Source organism: Gadus morhua, chromosome 14, assembly GCF_902167405.1.
Source record: "Gadus morhua chromosome 14, gadMor3.0, whole genome shotgun sequence".
Lineage (NCBI taxonomy): Eukaryota > Metazoa > Chordata > Actinopteri > Gadiformes > Gadidae > Gadus > Gadus morhua.
Window position 1 is genome coordinate 20,556,294 of NC_044061.1, and position 21,322 is coordinate 20,577,615.

Below are 21,322 nucleotides of genomic sequence, written 5' to 3' on the forward strand. Positions count from 1 at the left end.
GTGATATTGAAGACTGATTCTTACCGGAGGTTCAGAGAGAAACGAGATCTGCTGAGTCCTTTTTGAAGCGGTTCCACTAGGAAATACACCATTGTGTCTCCGGGCATCTTAAAAGCACAAATGTAGTTCCAAGGTCAACAGGTTGATCTCCTTGATTACCAGCACTTGCCCTACAACATCAAAATCCTACTAGTTGTTAAAAAAAAAACAGAAAATAGATTTTTTTAATATAATTTTATAGAAGAAAAAACGGTTGTGCTGTTTTTTCTTTTAAAAATCGGCATAACACAGTTTGAAGATCTCGAGCAAACAATATAATTTGAAGAGTTGGGCCAAAAAACGGAATACCTCTTTATTGACAGTTGGGATATATGCATCATATCTGATGGGTGAATAGGCACTTTTCTGAAATGTTTAGGGGAGGTCCTGACTGTAAAGTTGTGATTCGCATTGAACTTACAGAAGAGGGCATCTGTAAGCATCCAACGCAGAAAAGGAAAGGTCACTACGAGGAGTTTCCAGATGGAACGCTGCCTATGGAAATGATATGCAAGAACAACCTCACAGCTAATGTGGTTAAGTAATAAACAAGGTGTGTCTCATTAGTCTCAAAGCCCCAAGGAATCCAAGACCACCATACACAGAGAGTTCTTACACGATAGCCTACACATCTGTGAGCCGTCTGAGTGGGTGCGTGATCTTGACTTTCATAAAGTGTGTGACAGCACAGGTATCTTTGAAAGTTAACAAGTCTGTTTCACATCACGCTAATCACATCGGGCTTCAAAGAGAAAGGGGAGGGAATGCGTACTCGGACTAATAAATAAATAATACACCACTTTGTCTTCATTAACCTTGTTTTTGTATTGTTGAGCGAAGACTTCAGCAATGGGTCATCTGTGTATACACAGAATAAGGCAAGATAACTTTTTGTGTGCTTCCCAAACTAAATAGTTGCAGCACAAAAAAAAGTTTTCCAACAGTTGGACAATAGCTCGTAAAAGGGATACTTTATAACCCGAGAAAGAAAGTGGATAGTGCTTCATGATGAGAACAAAGTCAACCTGAACCTCAACGTGAAATATTGTCAAAGGTTCCATGGTCCTCCTTGTCTACTGTGGGAGCTATAGGCTGGTACACACAGAAGATACATGTGCGCATGAGATGAGGGTCAGTTGCTATTCAGTTCGAAATATATGTTATATTATCAAATATTACTTTTTAAAAGAGTATATAGAAAAAATATATACAGGAAAACCCACATAAATAGGACAGTACCTGGTAACTTAACAGTACAGCTGCTGCAGGTCGTGCTATTACTTGTGTAACTGAAACAGAGTGCAATTAACATAAATCTAAACAGCGTGTATCTAAACGGAATCGCCCTCATGCCGAGTTAATTTGGGCAATATTTCTTTAAATCGGTGACGTTGCTGGTCAACGGTTGCCAACCAATGGCGGCCACCAAAAGAGGAGAGACTTCCGGAGTAGCGGAAGACGCACGTGGACGCATCCGATGTTTACGTACAGCATCCAGGTCAACGATTGTACATATGCTAACTTCTCAGCAACGTTTCATTGACCAAAGCATTGATAACATTTCCATGTCGATAACAGTGTGAGTAAAGGCATTTCATATATTTTCGGTCTGTAGACGTGAATGTGTCCACAGTTTGTTCTTAGTCTCCGGTCAGGTTATGTAACGTTAGTTCCGCTAAAGTGTGTTCTTAGCCTACATAAGTGCCTCCTTTGCCCCGTGTGAAGATGAACGAACACGCGTCGCTAAGCAGTGACTCTTTGATTGCCGTGGATGGTTGGGGACGAACATAGACTTGGCTTTTAATCATTGATCTCCCATGTCTAAATAGTTATCTGAAAGTAGTGCCCACTGTATCCATGGTTGTGTCATAGTAATGAACGCACTCTGTTGTTAGGCTGCGTAACAACACATGAAAATTACGAATAGCGTGAAAAGAGTGGGTACTTTCATATAAGCTATTGGACTTTTATCAGTCTTTAAAATACTACTTTACTTTCGTCCCCAGCCATCCACGGTGGGGACGTTGTGTGAATCCATAGCGATGTGTGTTCATGTTCATAAGGAGTTCAGGTGGCACAATGGAAAACCCAGAGTTATGAGGTTATCAGGGAGAGGTCCATAGATAATAATGCCAATGAAATGACTGCTATTGGCATTATATAGATGGCTGACAGTGAAAGGCGTTAAATAGGTTGTTTTGGAAAATTCCACTTAACGAAATTTATGTTGCTCCGTAATTTTGTAAACATGGGGCTTCAGCGTAATCTATTTATCATAATGATAACCTACCGCAAGCGAACCGAGTCCGGACTAAAGTGATAAAAGGGTTTACTTTGACTGAAAGAAGCTCCTGAGTGCGATGCATCGGTTGCAGAGAAGAAGGAATATTTTCCCTTCATTGTCATCCGTGTCGTGTTTTGTAAAGTGATCAATGAGTTTATATACAGCTCTTTATAAGTATTTAGTCAATTTACCTTTATTATAAACGATTTGCTCAACCCAACCATTTGTCTTGATTGCAATCAGAAAATCATCACATGGTATTCTAACATTTTAACTGAGAGGCGGAGAGAAGGCTGTGTGGGAAGCAATGTGTATTGGAATCTTTCCTTAATGTCGTTTATTTGCTATCCTTAATGTTGTCTATATTGCACCATTTTATTCCAGCTATCGGTGTTGACATCCTCACATCATAACACGGTCAGACAAGGGCTTCTAAACCAAACCATGAGCTGTTTGGACCAAGACAAGCCCCTCTATCTGAAGCAACCCTCTAGTGACTCCTCTATAACACACAAGCCTGCCGTGCAACCTCTACATGGATTAAAATTGGCATCGCACGCTGTACTGGAGAAAGCGCAGCAGTGCGGCAGGTTAAAATGCGCCAAATGTGGGAGATCACGAATGTTCTTTTGCTACACATGCTACTCATTAGTGGGTGTCAGCCAGCAAGAAATCCCCTCCATCAAGGTCAGTAGAAGTTTAGGGTTGACTTGATTGTTCCTCTGTATACGATATGCTCATTGGCATCAAGGAGTACACTTTGTCTGGGTTTACAACCGTTTTATTTTCATAAAGCAACCTGTTATCATTGAATTTTGGAAAAAGCTGTTATTTTGACCACATTTCTGTTATTTTACTTATTATTACATAAGATCAATTATGACATATTTATGTCATAAGCTTGACTAGATTGTTACCATGTGTTATTAAGCTTCCAGTGAAGATAGACATCATCAAGCACCCCAATGAAACGGATGGCAAGAGCACCGCCATACACGCCAAGATACTGGCCCCCGATGATGTCAACATATACACCTACCCCTGCATCCCTGACTTTGAAACCGACCAGGTGGGCATAACTCTTTACTCCTCATAGACTGACTCCCGGGTCTAAGTGCATGTGAAGGAGACTGGCAGGAGTGTAACATTCATTGCAATTAAATTCCATGGAATTCATAAAGCTTTAGGGTTTGTTTCCCTCTGTTCTAAATACGTTTGTAATATCTGCAACTTGGTATCTTGTTATTAATGTGAAATGTTTTCCCTGTAACTGTGGTTATCCTTCTCATAATTGTTTCTAGGTTCAGTGGGTTTTAAATGTGTTCATATGCTAACTTTCCACATATCGAAGTACTTAACATTACAGACTATACCGTGTGTCTGTTTCAAATAGTTTTAGCCTGCCTTTCCATCGTATGTCTTCTCTCTAGGTTGTTTTGGTTTTTCCAGGGCCAGGGTCAGTCTCAATGCAGGACTTGGTGCAGCATTTGAGGGACAGCTTGGATTGTGAGCCATCCCCGAAAAGGGCTAAAACTGAGGAGACGCAAGGGCCCACACACGATGCCCATGACCCAGGGTCGGCGGCCCCAAATGGGGCCACGGCCTCGGAGCCAAGGGCGTGTCCCCTCAAGAGGGTGGTTGTCATCGACAGCACATGGAACCAGACCAACAAGATCGTCACAGACGAGAGGCTGCGAGGTAATTGTTGGAGATGTTGGCATTTGTGAGATGTGCACTGGCAGTCAGCACAGGGTAGGCTGTGTAGCATCAGCTCACGCGATGTTGATGTGGGCATGCAGGCTGACACACGCTGCTGTGTTTCTCACCCCTAAGGCCTGCCCCGGGTAGAGCTGAAGTCCAGGAAGACGTGTTTCTGGCGCCACCAGAAGGGCAAACCGGAGAGCTACCTGGCCACCATTGAGGCCATCTACTTCTTTCTCAAAGACTACCACGAGCAGTGCCTTGCTCAGGAGTACAGCGGGGAATACGACAACCTCCTGTTCTTCTACGCCTACCTGCACACACTCGTCAACAGTGCCAAAACAGCCGCGGGAAGAGACTGAGAAGTTCAATGAGAAAAGAGATAAGAAAACTCAACAGTGGACATTATAGAAGGGTCTATTTACAGATTGCAAGACAGTTTGATATTGTAAGTAAATCATTGTCCCTTTTGGTCATGAGCGACTTAACTTATTTTATTTTGTAAGTGCCAATTTATTAAATCGTCAGTCTATCATTGGTAGGATTTGCTGTGACACCCATGCATCAGATTGTAAAGGATTGAACATAAAAGCCTGTCCGATTTGAGAGCCAAATCAAACCAATAACAGTGGATATGAAACCAAACAAGGTAACTAGCAGCTAAGAAATATCGAGCTGTTAGGAAACGAGGCAAATGTAGAATCATTGCATATTTTAAAGGACATTAATGATTTATGAGCTATTTAAATATACAGTGGCCTAACCCTTCATAAATATATGGCCAGTTTATTTTCCATTTAGTTCAAATAAAGACAATGCATTCTTTTAGGTTATATTTCTTTCTCATTTTGTGTACGTTTCAGTTTCACGTGAAAATCAAAGTACAGTGAGTTCTCAAGTCAGTTCAGGCACTCTAGTCCCTAGTCGAGTACAGACTGACATGCACAAAGGCATGCTTTACTTAGGGTCCAATACACCCTCAAAGAAATCACCCTCATAACAAAATCTAATTAACCAAAGATATGTCCATCAAGCTGCAGTGTTATAAAATGCATAATCCTCATTTCTACACCAGGGAGATTACGTTTTCAATATAGTGGATTTAAGAAAATTGCATAACAATTCACTAACAAGGGATCACTAATAATAGGCCTCTCTGATCTTGGTCTGAAGGCTGTCGCATGTCTTTTTCGCATCTCCCAGCAGCATGCATGTGTTTGGTTTGTAAAAGATGGGATTGTCCACTGCAGCGTAACCCACTCCCAGAGTACGCTTCATCACGATCACCTGGTGAGGAAAACAGAAAGGTGTCATCCCTTTTATGAAGTGTAACATAAAAGGAGCGTTAAACCTAATGAAGAGAATAGCACTCATGACATGACCCAACAATAAAGCGCAGTGGAACATGTGAATGCTGCGGTAAACATGGAATGTGGTTAGAAGGTGTGCTATCTCTACCTGCTTGGACTTCCACACCTCCAGCACTGGCATACCAGCGATGATGGAGTTGGGATCTTCTTGTGCAGCAGAGTTCACTGTGTCATTAGCACCAATGACCAGCGTGAGATCAGTGTCTGTGTGAGAAGGGGAGACACACACACAAACATGTTGGAGCCTGGGACCGTGTGGTGTGCACGTAGGCCTACCGATGAAACCGGGTTCCCCCTACACTACAATTATCGCTTATAAACAGATCCATGTGTTTCAGACCGCACGCCTGTCTACTATCAAAACAGTCTGTTGCTGCCACATGCGTGCCACAGCCAGACAACAACACACACAATCAAACATCGGACCCTGCCAAAATGAGCTGTGGTTTCTTGTTGCCCATAAGCAAATTTAAAGATATCAGCCCCCCCCCTGCTTGTCATTGTTTTCTCTGTCTCAAATGCGTGCTTGGATATATTGTCTTCTGTGGGTTTGTTTGTTGTGTTTCGTACGAGCAAAGTCTTCATTGAGCTCGTCCATCTCCAGGACTACGTCATAGGGAACACCAGCCTCAGCCAGGAGGACGTTCAGCTGGCCAGGCATGCGGCCAGCGACCGGGTGGATCCCAAACCTAATACAGCAAAAGGAGACAGAGTCTGGTGAACCACCGATTGACAAACGCTTTTGATCAATGTTTCAGCCTTTTGCACCCTGTCAGAACACATGCGTGTCATTCTCAGATTTTATACGTATAGACAGTCAGGGGTGGGCTGTCCTGAGACATTTATGTTTTTACTCAAGTATGGAGTGAAAGGTGAAAGCACCGATCTGTTTAACTTTAATCAGATCAGACCCTATAGATTTAGACCATTCCTGAGATAATCAGTGTGTATTGTGAAGTCTCATGTAGCGTGTCACAGCAGGAAAGGGTAATTGGGGGAAAAAGGAACGTTACAAGTACCCTTCAAATTTCCATAATCAACTGGACAGGTATCAAATGTTTTTTTAAATGTACCTTACGGTCTTTCCCTGCTCCAACAACATCTTCACCATGTCTGCAATGGGGTACTGAGCTTTAGCGGCACACAGACCCCAACCTACACACACACACCCACACCCACACACACACACACACACACACACACACACACACACACACACACACACACACACACACACACACACACACAGTTAGGATAGTAATCTTGCTTCAGTAATATACTAACTGAATATATACAATAAAGGTATTATACGTCATGCTGCAATCAATATATTCAAATGGCATTATTATGAATTTCTACATAAATACATATATTTATATATCTATATTGATACAAACCCATAAACATATATATACACACACATTTAGGTATATTTGTAAATAAATAATTATTAGTATGGATCAAAGGTTAAAAACTTGAACTCAGTTGTTTCATCCGACTGTCTTTCCTTACAATCGAACTTAAAAGAAAAATATCTTCATGGGAACCTTTATCGACACATCTCTGCGTGTGTGTGTGTGTGTGGCTTCCCTCTAATGGGGTTCGATGAAAACCTCTGTCACATCCGCCCCTTCCTAATCACACGTGTTATTGTGGAATCTGATGGCTCTGTGATGTTGTTCCGGTGTGCCCATCAACATGGCTCTCTCAGAGTGCTCTCTCTACTGCTGCTGCCTAGCCCTTCCCTTGCTCTGTCATATTTGGCCCAGCAGCAGCAGCAAAGGCAATCAGCCCGTCTGTGGTTCAAAGCTTTTCAAGCCGAGGCAGACGGTTGAATCTTATTGAGGATGACATTAAAGGCAGCATCTGGAAGACAGAGGAGGCCTTCGGTGCACGCCCTGTGCTTCATAAAGAAGAAGAAGGAGGAGGAGAGGAAGAAGAGGTCTTGACAGTCCAGGTGTGTTCCAGTCTCAACCTTTCTGACGAGTCATGCTTCCTTTCCACACGTCGGTCCCGCAAGCCTGGCTGTGTCCCAGGCGAGGAGCCATTCAACTCGGTCCTGTTGCCTGCACCTAGTGATAACTAGGCCTACAACAACAGCCTACTCCCTCTAACATCGCTTTGATTCTTTTCCAAACAAACACACTACTACTACAACAACCAATACTAACACTACTACTACCACTACCACTACTACCACTACTACCTCTACTACTACTACTACTACAGCTCACACCCCACCCGCAGCATACCCATAGTATATATGCACCTGGTGTAATGATGATACTGCTGGCTTCTTTGATCATCTCAATAGACTGGTCTACGTTGACCTCAGTGTGGGTGCCCACGATCTCCATGGGCTTCCCGCCCGCTGTGGAGGTGGTCCCGTAACCGCCCAGGATCACGTTAGGCAGGGATCGGTTCATGGCCTGGGGCAGGATGGAGACAAACACAAGGGTTACTATTGACATGCTTTATTCTCTTTCCAAAAATACAGTTAAGAAGAAATGATTGTGATATAGGGCTGCTCGATTATGGAAAAAAATCATAATCACGATTATATTGGTCAAGATTATTAAAACGATTATTTATGAGTTTGAAAACCGGATGCATTTATTCATAATTTCTCTCCAAAAACACACTTTGATACTGAGAACTTTGAAATTTCGCCTTAAAACAATGCGCAAAATGTTCAAATAGAAAATGTTCAAATAGAAAAAAATGTACAAATATGTATCCAGCTGCTCTGCGATTTCTATAAAACATTTCAAGAGTAAAATAAATACACTTAATACTTACTTAAAAATTATAATCCTTTCTCGATTATAAAGGTTTGGAGATCTTTTGACGCAAAAATCTAAATCGTTATCAAAATTCGATTAATCGCCCATCCCAATTGTGATGATGATGATTGTTGCATGTCTACTGACCACACACATGATGTAAGAGAGGATGGCGCCGGACGAGCCAATCAGAGCGCCCACGATGGTCATGAGATTATTCTCCAACAGGAAGCCCTCGGCGCACAGGGCCCAGCCAGAGTAGCTGTTCAGCACGGTGATGACCACCGGCATGTCGGCGCCCCCGATGGCCGCGGTGAGCGTCACACCCTGGGGAGGACAGAGCAAACCGATTGGTGTGTAGTAAACCGACTGCATTTATATAGCGCTTTTATCCAATGCGCTTCACAATATATTGCCTGACATTCTCCCATTCATACACACATTCACACACCGACGGCGGAGTAAGCCATGCAAAGTGACAGCCAGCTCGTCGGGAGCAGTTAGGGTTAAGTGTCTTGCTCAGGGACACCTCAACACTCAGCTAGGAGGAGCCGGGGATCGAACTAGCAACCTTGCGGTTACCGCAAGGTTGACAGTGGGATGCGCGTCGGGCCGGGGTAGGTACCATGACGGTGGAGAGGCCGGACACCCCCACCAGGCAGCCCATCCCGGTGGCGTAGCTGGAGCTCAGCATGAAGGGGATCATGCCGCCAATGGAGGCCGCCATCAGACTCGCGTTCATCATGTGTCGGCCGGGCAACAGCAGGGGCGCAGAGTTCAGGACGCCTAGCAACACAGAACACACACAAACAGGCATATATAAACCACCATTGGAACAGCACCATCCTTCAGAACACCGGCTACTGCAACTACTCTTTATTTTTTATTTGTTGGCTTTGGCGAGCCGATCACTGACGCACTATCTCACCTGGCACTCATTTAAGAAACGTCCTTTGCCTAAGCTGTGATTGATGCTATGCTAGACTGAGATAAGACCTGAATGTATCATTGCTCCAGCTATTGACATGAAGATTACGGGTAATATTAAGACGAATGGAGAGGTTCGGATAGTCTTGAGGATCTTAGGGGCTGCCACTTGACAAGATTAAACCTGTCATAGCGGCAAGTTTCTGGGAGAAAAGACAAGCTTCCTTTAGAATCCACACTCTGGCCCTTATATCAGCCATCTAAACGTTTGTCCCCACCACAGATCCAGGGGAATCCAGCCACCAAGCCAGCGCTCTCACAATGATTGTCATGTGTTCCTCCTTATCATTGGATGAATGAATGAGTGTGTGCAGGATGCCAGGATGACGCAAGCAACGCGCACACACACACACCCGCACACGAACACACACACAAACACACACGCACACACACACACACACACACACACACATACATACATACACACATGCACAATCAGGACAGGAATTACCAACGGATCTTTAGCTTTGAGTAGATGAAAGACCGTAATCAGGGCCAGAGGGCCCAAGTCTTAGTGTGTTTATGAGGATATTTGTTCACTTATATACCATCACACGGTGTTTACATTCAAACAAGCCCATCATTGTATCATCGCAATGTACACACCGAGCGTATGTACACTACACTTCACCTTGAAGCTTCCCGTAGGCCACTAGCGATCCACTGAAGGTGACTCCTCCGATGTAGGTGCCCAGGTAGGCCACGGTCTTGACCATGTTGGCGGCCGGGTGGGTGTCCAGATGGGGGAACTCGATCATGTACTCTGCCACGCAGGTGAGGACAGCCGCCAGACCGACCAGACTGTGGAAGGCGGCCACGAGTTGCGGCAGGTCTGTGATCTCGATGCGTTTGGCAATGGTCAGACCTGGGGAAGACACACACACGTCATGCTGTGAAATATGGAGAGCGAGCGTGGCTAGGCACGGGGTCCTTTGTAGTGGACACCGTTTTTTATCTGTATGTATACGCACGTGAGTGTAACCCTGTCTCTGTCCATTGAATCACGGATCAGCCGTAAATTCTGTCAAGCGTGTTGACTGGAGTATCTAAGGCTACAATAATTCTTGTGAATCCCGACACCTGTTTTGGGTTACTTTATAAATCGCTCATTAGCTTCAAAAAATAAGACAGGCTGGAGTCACGCACTGGAAGAAAGGGAAATAGTTGTTCTCTCGAAAAGGATCGGATTACCAATTTCACACTACAAATACTCACAATGCTTTGGCATGCTTGCATTGCAATACATTTGATCATATGGACTTAAAATGCACAGAAAGTGCAGACATGAAAGATATCCACTCTAGCCTCGACAGGATGATTGATGGTTTGTTATGTAGCGCTTTGTTAAGTTTGCCCATTCTTCAAAGGCCCACAAAATTATCAAGAAAAAAGTTGAAAGTGTGAAAGACATTTATCTTGATCTTGAGGTCTTATAAACAAAATCGAGGTTGAGCTTTGAAAAAACCACGATAACCAAAACTCGGTTCAGCTTGGGGAAACTCTAATTGATAACAATTGAAACAATTGTTGAATTGAACTGTGAATATAAACTTTAGGTAATAAAAACCGTCTAGTCGCTGATGCTGGTGCCTGCCTTCGTTTAAAAACCTTATTTAACAATAACCTCAAAATGTCAAATGCGTCTCAGAAACATTTGAGTCACACAATTGAAGATAACATAATCATATTATGTACAATCAATATTGGCCTATAAAGGACAGAATATCTTAAAGATGACACACATAGCCTAATCTATACGTACCCAGGGTTCCACCGGTGGCCATCGCCAGAGACATCTGAGACAGCAGTTCGGGGGAGGGCTGGAGGGACCCTAAGGTGGCAGCGATGCCACCTGCTACCCCCATCATGCCCAGGGTATTCCCCAGGCGACTGGTGCGCTGGGCGGACAGGCCGGCCAGCGCCCCCACACAGCACATCCCAGAGCCCAGGTACACCATCTACAGCCACGGCCCAACACAAATCAATGGAACGCTCAATAAGCAATGTGTAATGCGCTCAGCGCCTCTTGAATAAATGAATGAATGGATGAATGGATGAGGGAAATATCATTAATTTATCAAATCATTCATAAACTGAATGAATAAATGAATGAATGAAGGAAAGAACATTAGTTTGTCAAATCCTTCAGAGACCGAATGTGTGAAAGAAAGAATGAAAGGATGAATGTATGTTCAGGCCCAATGGTTAGCGAGTAGCTCAACAGGCCGGTACCTGCTCAATGCTGTACCCAGCGGCCACTGAGGCTCCGTATCCCCCGATGAAGGCCGCGCCTGGCAGGGCGTACAGGTAGTTGTACTCAGGTGGGTCTGTGGGCCGCTTGAACATGTCCAGCATCCTCTGGGTGATCATGAAACCACCTACAGTCACACAGTACAAGATTATCATCTGAGGGGATCAAGGCAGACGAATGGGGAAAGAACGCTACGATATGGAAAAAAACGGCAAAGCTTTCATCCCTCTTAAGGGCTGATTATGGTTCCACGTCGACGCAACGCAAGAACTGCGCAGACACTTTGACGTAGTGCTGAACCTGTCTTGGTTGTGCGTCAGGTTTTAGTGAGCGGACCAATCCTTGCTGCTGCGTCACTTCAACGCAAGGTAACACTTTTTCAAGGTGCCGCATCTCAGGCCCTTGCTGTGGAAGCAAAGATGGTTGGCAAGGACGTAATGGATCCGTAAACCCCCTTGCGTTGCGTCGATGAAGAACCATAATCAGCCCTTTAGTGTTTAAAGTATGCGTTGCGAGTTCAGACCAGCGATGTTGATGGAGGACACGAAGGCGGCGCCCAGAGCCAGACTCTCAGGTAGGCTGGAGGGGGTGAGACCACCCCCCATCAGGACCAGACCTCCAACGGCCGTCAGTCCTGAGATCCACAGGCAGAGCAGGGAAGTATGTATTTTATTACATAGTAGTCCTTCTATAATTTGTATCTGTAGTCCCAGCGTATTGTAACTGCGTTACAATACTATACGACTCTTTATATATTGCCCAAGCATTTGACCACCAAATCGCACCTTGCTCTGCTGAACGATGCACATAATATACTCTGCAAATGTGTCCTTTCCTCCCTTATTACATCATACAGTGTATGATGCACCATCACTAAATGTGAGAAGAAAAATTCACTGGCTTCAACTTCTTTTTAAATTTATTAATTTCAATTACCCACCATATTTACAATAGTATATTGTACCTTTTACCTCAAATGATCAAGTTAGGCTCACTGCTCAGCTTTATATATCTGTCGCTTGTGCTAAGAAAACACTGGCATATTTTTTCAATAGGTAATAATTTACTCATTGATATTATCTCCATCACTTGATATGCTTAAGCATGCCCTGCGTTTTACTTTGAGATGGACTGGTCTGGTTATCAATGAGGCTGGCACTGTTTCTACCTACTGTTTATATCTACTGTTTCTACCCACTGTTTCTATCCACTGTTTCTACCTACTGCTTATACCTGACGTTCACACCAGATAGTATTTGCCGATCCATTTGTACTACTGTTTAATCTTTCATATGCCACTGTGGCCACCTTGTGGTTGAACTTTTTTGTGAGTGATCTATGTGGTTTGTCTTTGTTATCTCTCTTGTATGTTTTCATATTAATAATTGGATGTATGTTTTCTTCCACTATTCTGTTGTTATGAAGTGATTGTTATTGAATGTTGAGACCTCCCCGAAAACGAGAATGCACATTTCAATAATGCATCTGCCTATAAATGGGATCTGATGGCATCTGAAACAAAGGCTGGTCGATGTTTTTTTGACTTCAATAGGAATCACGCAGCAGAAATGTTTAAATCTATTCGGTTTTCATCTACAATATTTGAAGATGAAAACGATTTCTTCTTTAACCTGAAACTTGGAGGTAGTAACCATCGACACCAATGTGATCAACCTATGGGATTTTGAGCCATAAACATACAGTGATACAATATGGATGCCCGCGTTCCTCTGAGCCTCACCTGAGATGGCGTTGGTGACGGACATGAGCGGGGAGTGCAGGGCAGGGGTCACGCCCCACACTGTGTGGTATCCCACGATGCCTGCCAGGCCGAACGTGGTCACCATCTGGGTGAAGGCCGCGTTGGGCGCCACGATGCCGAGAGCCAGACAGGTGGACAGACCTGCGTAGCACACAACCCAATGTCGTCGGGAATATTCTTTGACCACAGATCAATTCCAAGAAAAACGAAATGACAAATCAATAGTCCAATGAATCATCAGTTGCAGCCCCTTAATCACAGCACCGAGTAACCAGAAGCAATAGTTGCTCCATGTGTATTCACATGTCTACCGCATCAGTGGAACTTGCAGGTCAGTGCAAAGTTTACATTTTATTTTTGTAAAATGGAATTTTTCACGAGACAGAAGATGCAACAACAAACTACAAGGTTAGTGCATAGATGATCTCTTTCGGATCATTTCTGTAAATAAATATGCCACCTAGTCATAGTTATATAAAAAAAATCAATGGTTGCAGCTATACCCTTTCTGACCTTTGGTCTAAAGATGCTCGTTGCTAATAGAGTGGCTACAATATCTGACCTGTGGTGTAAAGACCCACGTTGCTAATAGAGTGGCTAAAGTATCTGACCTGGGGTGTAAAGACCCACGTCGCTAATAGAGTGGCTACAGTATATGACCTGTTGTGTAAACGCCCGCGTTGGTCATGTTGAATCTACGGCATCTGAGCTGTGGTGTAAACACCCGCGTTGGTCATGGTGAGTCTACGGTATCTGACCTGTGGTGTAAATGCCCCCGTTGTCATGGAGAGCCTACGGTAGGTATCTGACCTGTGGTGTAAACACCCCCATTGGTCATGGTGAGCTACGGTATCTGACCTGTGGTGTAAACGCCTGCGTTGGTCATGGTGAGTCTACGGTAGGTATCTGACCTGTGGTGTAAACGCCCCCGTTGTCATGGTGAGTCTACGGTAGGTATCTGACCTGTGGTGTAAACGCCAGCGTTGGTCATGGTGAGTCTACGGTAGGTATCTGACCTGTGGTGTAAACGCCCCCGTTGTCATGGTGAGTCTACGGTAGGTATCTGACCTGTGGTGTAAACGCCCCCGTTGTCATGGTGAGTCTACGGTAGGTATCTGACCTGTGGTGTAAACGCCTGCGTTGGTCATGGTGAGTCTACGGTAGGTATCTGACCTGTGGTGTAAACGCCCCGTTGTCATGGTGAGTCTACGGTAGGTATCTGACCTGTGGTGTAAACGCCAGCGTTGGTCATGGTGCGACTGAAGGGAGAGACCTCGGCAGCCTTCGCCGCCCTCAGCTCGGCCACGGTCTGCTGCCTGACCGGGGGCGGGGGCAGGGTCTTGGGCAACGGGGAGGGGAACATGTTCTTGCCGTCCTGTGAAGACAACAAAGGGAGGAGAACTGGTGTGTGTGTGTGAGAGGCATAGCAACGTGATGAAGTGGGGTTCTCCACTTGTGTGCGTGAGAAGGCGACATGAAGAACTCGAGGGGCTTGGCTATGGGGATGGACGGGCAGAGTAAAGACTAACACAGGAGATTACACTAAACAAACAGCGATCATCAATCATCATCATCAATTAGCCCTTTTTTTTAAGAACCCAGAATAATGCTTAGTTTAAGAACGAGTAAACTGATATACATGGCTGTGGTTGCCATGTTTCCCTGCATATAAACAAAATGGTTCAAAGAACCAATTCCTGAAAAGTAGTGTTTTGAAAAAGTCATAACATTGTGATCATTTGTTCACAGTAGGGTCAAGAGCAAGATGGCGGTAGTTAACCTCAGTGCTATGCAATTAATCTAAGTTTGATCACGATTCCGATTTTTTATTTGGCCAAACTAAAATAATCAAGTAAAAACTATAAATGTTTTTGATGCTTGATTATTCTTTTTTTAACCAGATGTTTTATAGAAACAGCTGAATACATATTTGTACGGTATTTTTGATTTAAAAATGTTATTCATTTTGTGTATTTTTTTAAGGATTTTTTGGAAATGCTGAATAAATGCATCATGTTTGCAAATTCAAAAATAATCGTTTGAAGAATCGATATAACTCAATAATGACCAAAACAATTGTGATAATTATATTGCCCAGGCCAAGCTTTTCAAGCAATAGTAAAAGGCCTACCTGCATCACAAGAGTCCCGCGGATCACATGGTCCACGGTGCCATAGTCAAACTCCTCTTTGGGTACGTAATGGAAGTACTCCTTGTCCGGGCTGATGGCCTTGAGCAGTTTCAGGACGTTGTTGGAGTAAAGGGTGCTGGCCTGTGTTGGCATGCGGCTGGGAAGGTCCGTGAAGCCGATGTGTGTCACACCCTGTTTTAAGAAAAAGAAACCATACAACATATACACTATCACAAGAGGTCAATTAACAATGTAAATTAAATTAAGTGAATTAACTTAATCAAATTCAAACCGACATCGCAATGTAAAAGAACGCGATATGCATATTGCAAAGGCTGCGATAAAGAAAACCATAATGACCCTAACCCTTTATTTGGGGGGTGGGGGGGGGGGATGCATCAATTAATCTCAACACATAGAACAGGCCTGCATGAAAGTGCAGTTTATATGTAGACTGCTGCCAATGTTGTGTCAGTCATTCTATAGAAGGATTATTGCCTGTTTAGTGAATAATACAGAGCGTAAGGAAATTTTAAAATGAAAATCGCATACTAAATCGCAATCGCAATATTGGTCGGGAAATAATCTAATCGCGTTTATTCCCCCAAATCGTTCAGCCCTATAACACATTTATGAGGTGTAACACAGTTGATAGCACAGCCAGGCAGCATACTTTGTGAACATAGAGCTCTCCAGGCTTGGTGGTCTCAATGTTGCCCCCCGCCTCCGCAGCCATGTCCACCACCACAGAGCCCTCCTTCATGGACTCCACAAACTCCTTCTTGATCAGGATGGGGGCGCGCTTCCCTGCAGCATTCCATGAGACACATAGGACATGTTCAGACGTCTAGGTACAATTCGGTCAGACGTTGGTTTTGAAGAGAACACAACAGAATCATCATGTTTTGAGTCAAAGTTTGTTTAATGCAGCAAACTAGCCGATGAGATATACATCTATCCTATTAGGCAATAATGATGCAAGCAGCCATTCGTTATTAATAATGAACACATTATATTAACAGACTAAAGTTACATTAGCTTTGTAATCCACATGAAAAGTTGTATTTTGTAAATTAAGACTGAGGATGATATTGATAATTGTTTTGTGTTTTGAGCTATTGATTTTTGACACAACCAAATACCGAAAACTCAGTCAATGCTGATATCGAGGTGTTTATAATTTTGCATCGCCCTTTGATGGATCTGTGGTGGATACAATACTTTTTATTTTCATACATGAAATACAACAGACATCTGTCGGACCAAAACGCCAGGTCATCAGGTAGGAGGTAGCTGACCTGGGATGAGTGCCGTGCTGATGAGAATGTCCACCTCTTTGCACTGCTTTGCGAACAGAGCCATCTCGGCGTCGATGAACTCCTTGGACATCTCCTTGGCGTAGCCCCCCACGCCGTCCCCAGACTCCTGGATGTGTACCTCCAGAGGCTCCGCCCCGAACGACTTGAACTGCTCCAAAGCGGCCGGTCTGCAAAGGTCAACGGGGGTCATCTTTGGGGTCTCGTTCATGGATGTCAATGTCACGACTGTTGACCTTCATAAACCACCTAGTTCAGTTCAGTCACAAAGATGATAATCTCATGTCAAGTAACCTACTATGGGGGGCGCCCTGGGGGTTCACGGGGTAGAGTGCGTACCATTAAGGCCCGGTCCTTACCGCAACGACCGGGGTTAGATTCCTGCCCCTATGCTGCATGTCCTCCCGCTCTCTCCCATCTCTCCCATCTCTCCCATACCGTCCTGTCTTACTCTACGTTAAAAAGGATTAAACCTTCCAAAAAATTATCTTAAAATAGTATAATAAGTATCCTACTATGATATAGCAGAACGGGTTGAAAGGACAAACAGCCCACAGCTGCGGCAGGAAACCAAATGGTAAAAGGGGCGGAGTTACGCCTTGCTTCCTGTTTCGTTTCGGAGATGTTCTACCGAAGGGAAACATATTTGCACGAGTGGATGAATCTTTCAGAAGGTGATTTTAATAAGAGTGGTTCTACAATTATCTTCATTCATGAGGCAACACAGATGATCACTGAGCCAGAAGTGAACTTGTGTGAACGTTAAATACCAAACTAGACGTTAAATACCTGGTGTCGAATCCTCGAACTATGGCGCCCATTGACTTTGCGGCACCGGCTGCTGCTAAACCTGCCACTCCACCTCCGATAACCAGGACCTAGCACAGCCAAAGAATGGACAACAACACCTTTTGTAGCTAGGTGGTACGATAAAGAGAAAAACAGAATATGGGAGGCTGAAGTTCCCACATAATAGCACGGATAAATATAATCAAACTAGGATTGCATATAGCACAGCATAGATCAAATACATGTGGATGAAATATTGGGATGAAAACCAATGAAAAGTTACCTTGGCCGGGGGTACTTTGCCTGCTGCTGTAATCTGGCCAGTGAAGAACCTGCCAAAGTTGTTGGCTGCCAGAACAACGGCCTTGTATCTGAATGAAGAGACAGGCCACATAAAGACACACTGCAATACACACTGCAATGTTCCATTGAGTGTGCTGTTCCTGTGTGCTTAAGACAGTGTCGACTCAGTGCATGTTCCCCACTGGTTCAGATATTTCCCGAGAGACTAACATTGCTTTGAAGGGAGATATGTCATCAATGTGTTAACTGTGGGGGATTTACTTGGGGGTACATTAAGAGCACAGTGGTTCGGCTTGTGAGACGTGAAGTGGGATACAGTTGCAGAATGAAACTCAGTGAAGAAGAGGAGCACAGCTTTGTTTCCTACCCGGCGATGTTGGCCATGGAGCTCAGTGCGTCGAAGCCCTGTGCGATAGTGACCCTGGGCACCTGGTCCATGGCCAGCACGTTGCTCTGTCTCTCTGAGAGCTTCTGCATCAGCTCAGGGTTCTGAGCTGGATAGATGAAGCTCACCAGTGTGGACTTTGGTTTCAGGAGATCGATCTCAGTCATCCCAGGGGCACGAACCTGGGGTTTTACACAGATAGGCAGACAGGCAACGTTTCATTTCCTACATGGGTCTGCGTTCTAATTTCAAGTCTCAAGCCTCATGAAAAGTTTTCAACGTTTTTATTGTTTGATTTAACATATTAATAATTAATGTCGGAAAAAGGATTTGCGCAGCATGCAGGGCACACAGCCCCTGATCACATAAGAATGTCGGATAGAGTTGAACGATTAATCAAATTCAAAACGACATTGCAATGTTATAGAACGTGATTTGCAAATCGCAAAGGCTACTGACTAGAGTCTCGTGTTTATTTTTCTTTGACAATTCAATAGTTAAATAATGATTTGAATAAAAGTTATACTTTCAATTCATGCATCAATTCATCTCAACCAATAGCTCTGGTCTAAAGGAAATAGCAGTTTATGTGTTGACTGCTTCCAACGATGTGTTGGTCATTCTATAGAATGATTTATTGCTTGTTTAGTGAATTATACAGAACATAAGGAATACTAAATCGCAATATGGGTCGAAATGATAGCAGTTTGACTATTTCCCCAAATCGGTTGAGCCCTAATGTCAGGTTGCCGGGGCCCCTCTAACCTTGAGGACCAGGTCTGAGCCGAAGGCCCCCTGGGTGTCTGTGATGGAGGCTCCGGCCTCGGTGTACTGGAGGTCAGAGAACTGGGACTCCTCCCCGGCCCCGCTCTCCACCTGCACCCTGAAGCCCTGCTTGACCAACGCCTGGACCCCCGCGGGGGACAGGGCCACGCGCCGCTCATTGTGGAACGTCTCTTTGGGAACTCCCACCACCAGCTCCTTATACAGGACCCCTGAAGTCAGACGAACACACACACACACACACACACACACACACACACACACACACACACACACACACACACACACACACACACACACACAAACACACACACACACACAAACACACACACACACGCAGAAGTGTACAGGACAAACATGGCTTTGCGTTATCAACAGAGATTTAAAGAAATAACTCCTACTCAAAACTTCTCGGGATTGTCAAATTTAACTGTGGTGTTCCACCACAACAGTATACATTATTCAAGCTTTCAGGCAACACTTAGCTCTGAATAACTTTATCCACATGTTCTCCATTTTACCCAGGGACCCTGCATGTGTAGCACTGAGGCATGGGCACAGTCTCTGATTACACATATCTGTCCATACACGGTATGTTGACCTCGCCGCCATAGAGACAGTATTAGCAGCCGCTTGGCGGGCTGCCAGCCAGCCTACATTAGCAGAGAGGCCTACCCTCCTAGGCGTGCTCATGGTGGACAAGTAAAAATGTTAAAACATATATACAAAAAACACACAGACCTCGGTGTGACCAGCTCCCAGTGCATGACCTTGAGACTCTGGAGCGGCGCCTAAGGTCGGACCCACCTCGACAACCGAGGCACCAGACCCATGGTCACCTTTATCTGACCTCTCCTGTGCTTTCACTTGTTAGCAGCTGGAGACAGCGGCGCACAAAGCATGGCAGGCGACCACACGTAGCCCTGTTTTTCCTCTAGCGAGCTAGCTTCTTCAACTAGAACTAGTGTGAATAGTGTTCCACTCGTCTGGCAAGGAGTGGCCTGTCCTAAAATGAATAATTCGATTCCTAGGCAGCGGTCAAAGCTAGGAGAACCGTAAGCCAGCTCAAGAGAAAAAACCGGGACGGTTGTCCTCTAACAGGCCTGCTGGAAGGTTACGACGGGCTCCTACCTTGGGGGGCCTTGAGGTCCCACAGAGCAGGGTAGGTTCTGAAGGCCCTCCTTCCTCCCGAGGGTACTTTCCATCGGACGCCTTGCTGGAGAAGTGTGGAAGAAGAGGTGCAGACGCAACGCACCAGCCTCGACATGGCTGACCGGGTTCCTGCTGCAGACGCTCAGCACTGTCAACCCGCTGGCTTCTGAATACAAACGCACACACACACACACACACACACACACACACACACACACACAGACCGTCAGAGCACCGAGGACGTTATATCCCTTCCACTCAGTCCGCTAATCCACACACACATACATAAATAAATCTGTATCTATAGGCTACTCAACACACACAGTCACTCACTCTCTCCCACAGACAGTCGCTGGGACCTAGTGACAGCCAAGTGGCATTTCGGCTCTGCAGGACACGCCACATATACTGGCACAAGGGTTGATTACACACGACAAATTTGTTCTGCGAGATCTTGGAATATGACGGCGCTCTGAGTCTGTGCCAAGACAGCCCACTGTTTCCTAGAGGGGAGAAGGGTGGGAGAACAGAGAGAGATCCGTTTAAAAGTTGTGGATTCATTAGACCTAGACAAAGCTTAACATAATCTTTCTTTCTCTCTCACACACACACGCAAACACGAACACGCGCACACACACACGCGCACAAACACACACACACACACACACACACACACACACACACACACACACACACACACACACACACCACACACACACACACACACACACACACACACACACACACACACACACACACACACACACACACACACACAGCACTATCAATCTGTAGTGTCATACAGATTTTGGCATCCATTCTTTCATTAATCCATTCATGAATTCTTAAATCCATTCATACTTACTACTTTTGGTGGGTCAGTCAATGCTAGTCTAAACTTTTCCTGCACAGAATGCAACAAGTGTTCCATCTAGATCACCTGACCGATATCAAGCCTGCCCTGCTGTTTGCCTGTAAGGATGACCTTCACAACAGTCGACTAGGATATCGCAGCATTATTTGACTACCACAAGAGTGACATGGGATTCCACCTTTTTGTGATTTTGATCAGTGACAAAAATGTACATGAATAGGTGGTTGAAATTGCTTTTTAAACGTATAGTTCGTTTTTGATAAATGTATATTTCGTGGATTTACTAGCGGCTCATCACACAAGACATGTTGGGAAAAACGTGAAAAACCGAAACATAAATGTCGCATGAACTAGAAATATATTCAGGGCTGAATGCAAAGCATTGTAGGTCAAATGTGTCTCACTTATTTGT

General features: G+C 44.6%; 2 protein-coding genes across 2 annotated transcripts; one reads left to right on the plus strand and one right to left on the minus strand.

Moving 5' to 3' along the window:
- The first annotated feature begins 1,446 nt into the window (after nt 1-1,446).
- dtwd1 (DTW motif tRNA-uridine aminocarboxypropyltransferase 1) lies at nt 1,447-4,857 on the plus strand. Its single transcript, XM_030377355.1, has 5 exons — nt 1,447-1,618; nt 2,708-3,010; nt 3,255-3,392; nt 3,754-4,021; nt 4,157-4,857. The coding sequence occupies exons 2-5, from the start codon at nt 2,768-2,770 to the stop codon at nt 4,384-4,386; spliced, it is 879 nt and encodes a 292-aa protein (XP_030233215.1). The 5' UTR covers nt 1,447-1,618; nt 2,708-2,767; the 3' UTR covers nt 4,387-4,857.
- Nucleotides 4,504-20,558, minus strand: nnt2 (nicotinamide nucleotide transhydrogenase 2). The gene is made up of 22 exons (XM_030377354.1): nt 20,370-20,558; nt 20,016-20,202; nt 18,867-19,096; nt 18,084-18,283; nt 17,697-17,784; nt 17,414-17,502; nt 16,607-16,794; nt 15,982-16,115; nt 15,309-15,500; nt 14,402-14,552; nt 13,157-13,318; nt 11,939-12,049; nt 11,397-11,542; nt 10,927-11,122; nt 9,796-10,029; nt 8,803-8,963; nt 8,325-8,504; nt 7,664-7,823; nt 6,468-6,549; nt 5,965-6,083; nt 5,483-5,598; nt 4,504-5,311 (listed from the first exon to the last, which is right to left on the minus strand). Exons 2-22 carry the CDS (start codon nt 20,149-20,151, stop codon nt 5,165-5,167), a joined length of 3,222 nt encoding a protein of 1,073 aa, XP_030233214.1. The 5' UTR covers nt 20,152-20,202; nt 20,370-20,558; the 3' UTR covers nt 4,504-5,164.
- Between the last annotated feature and the right edge of the window lie 764 nt (nt 20,559-21,322).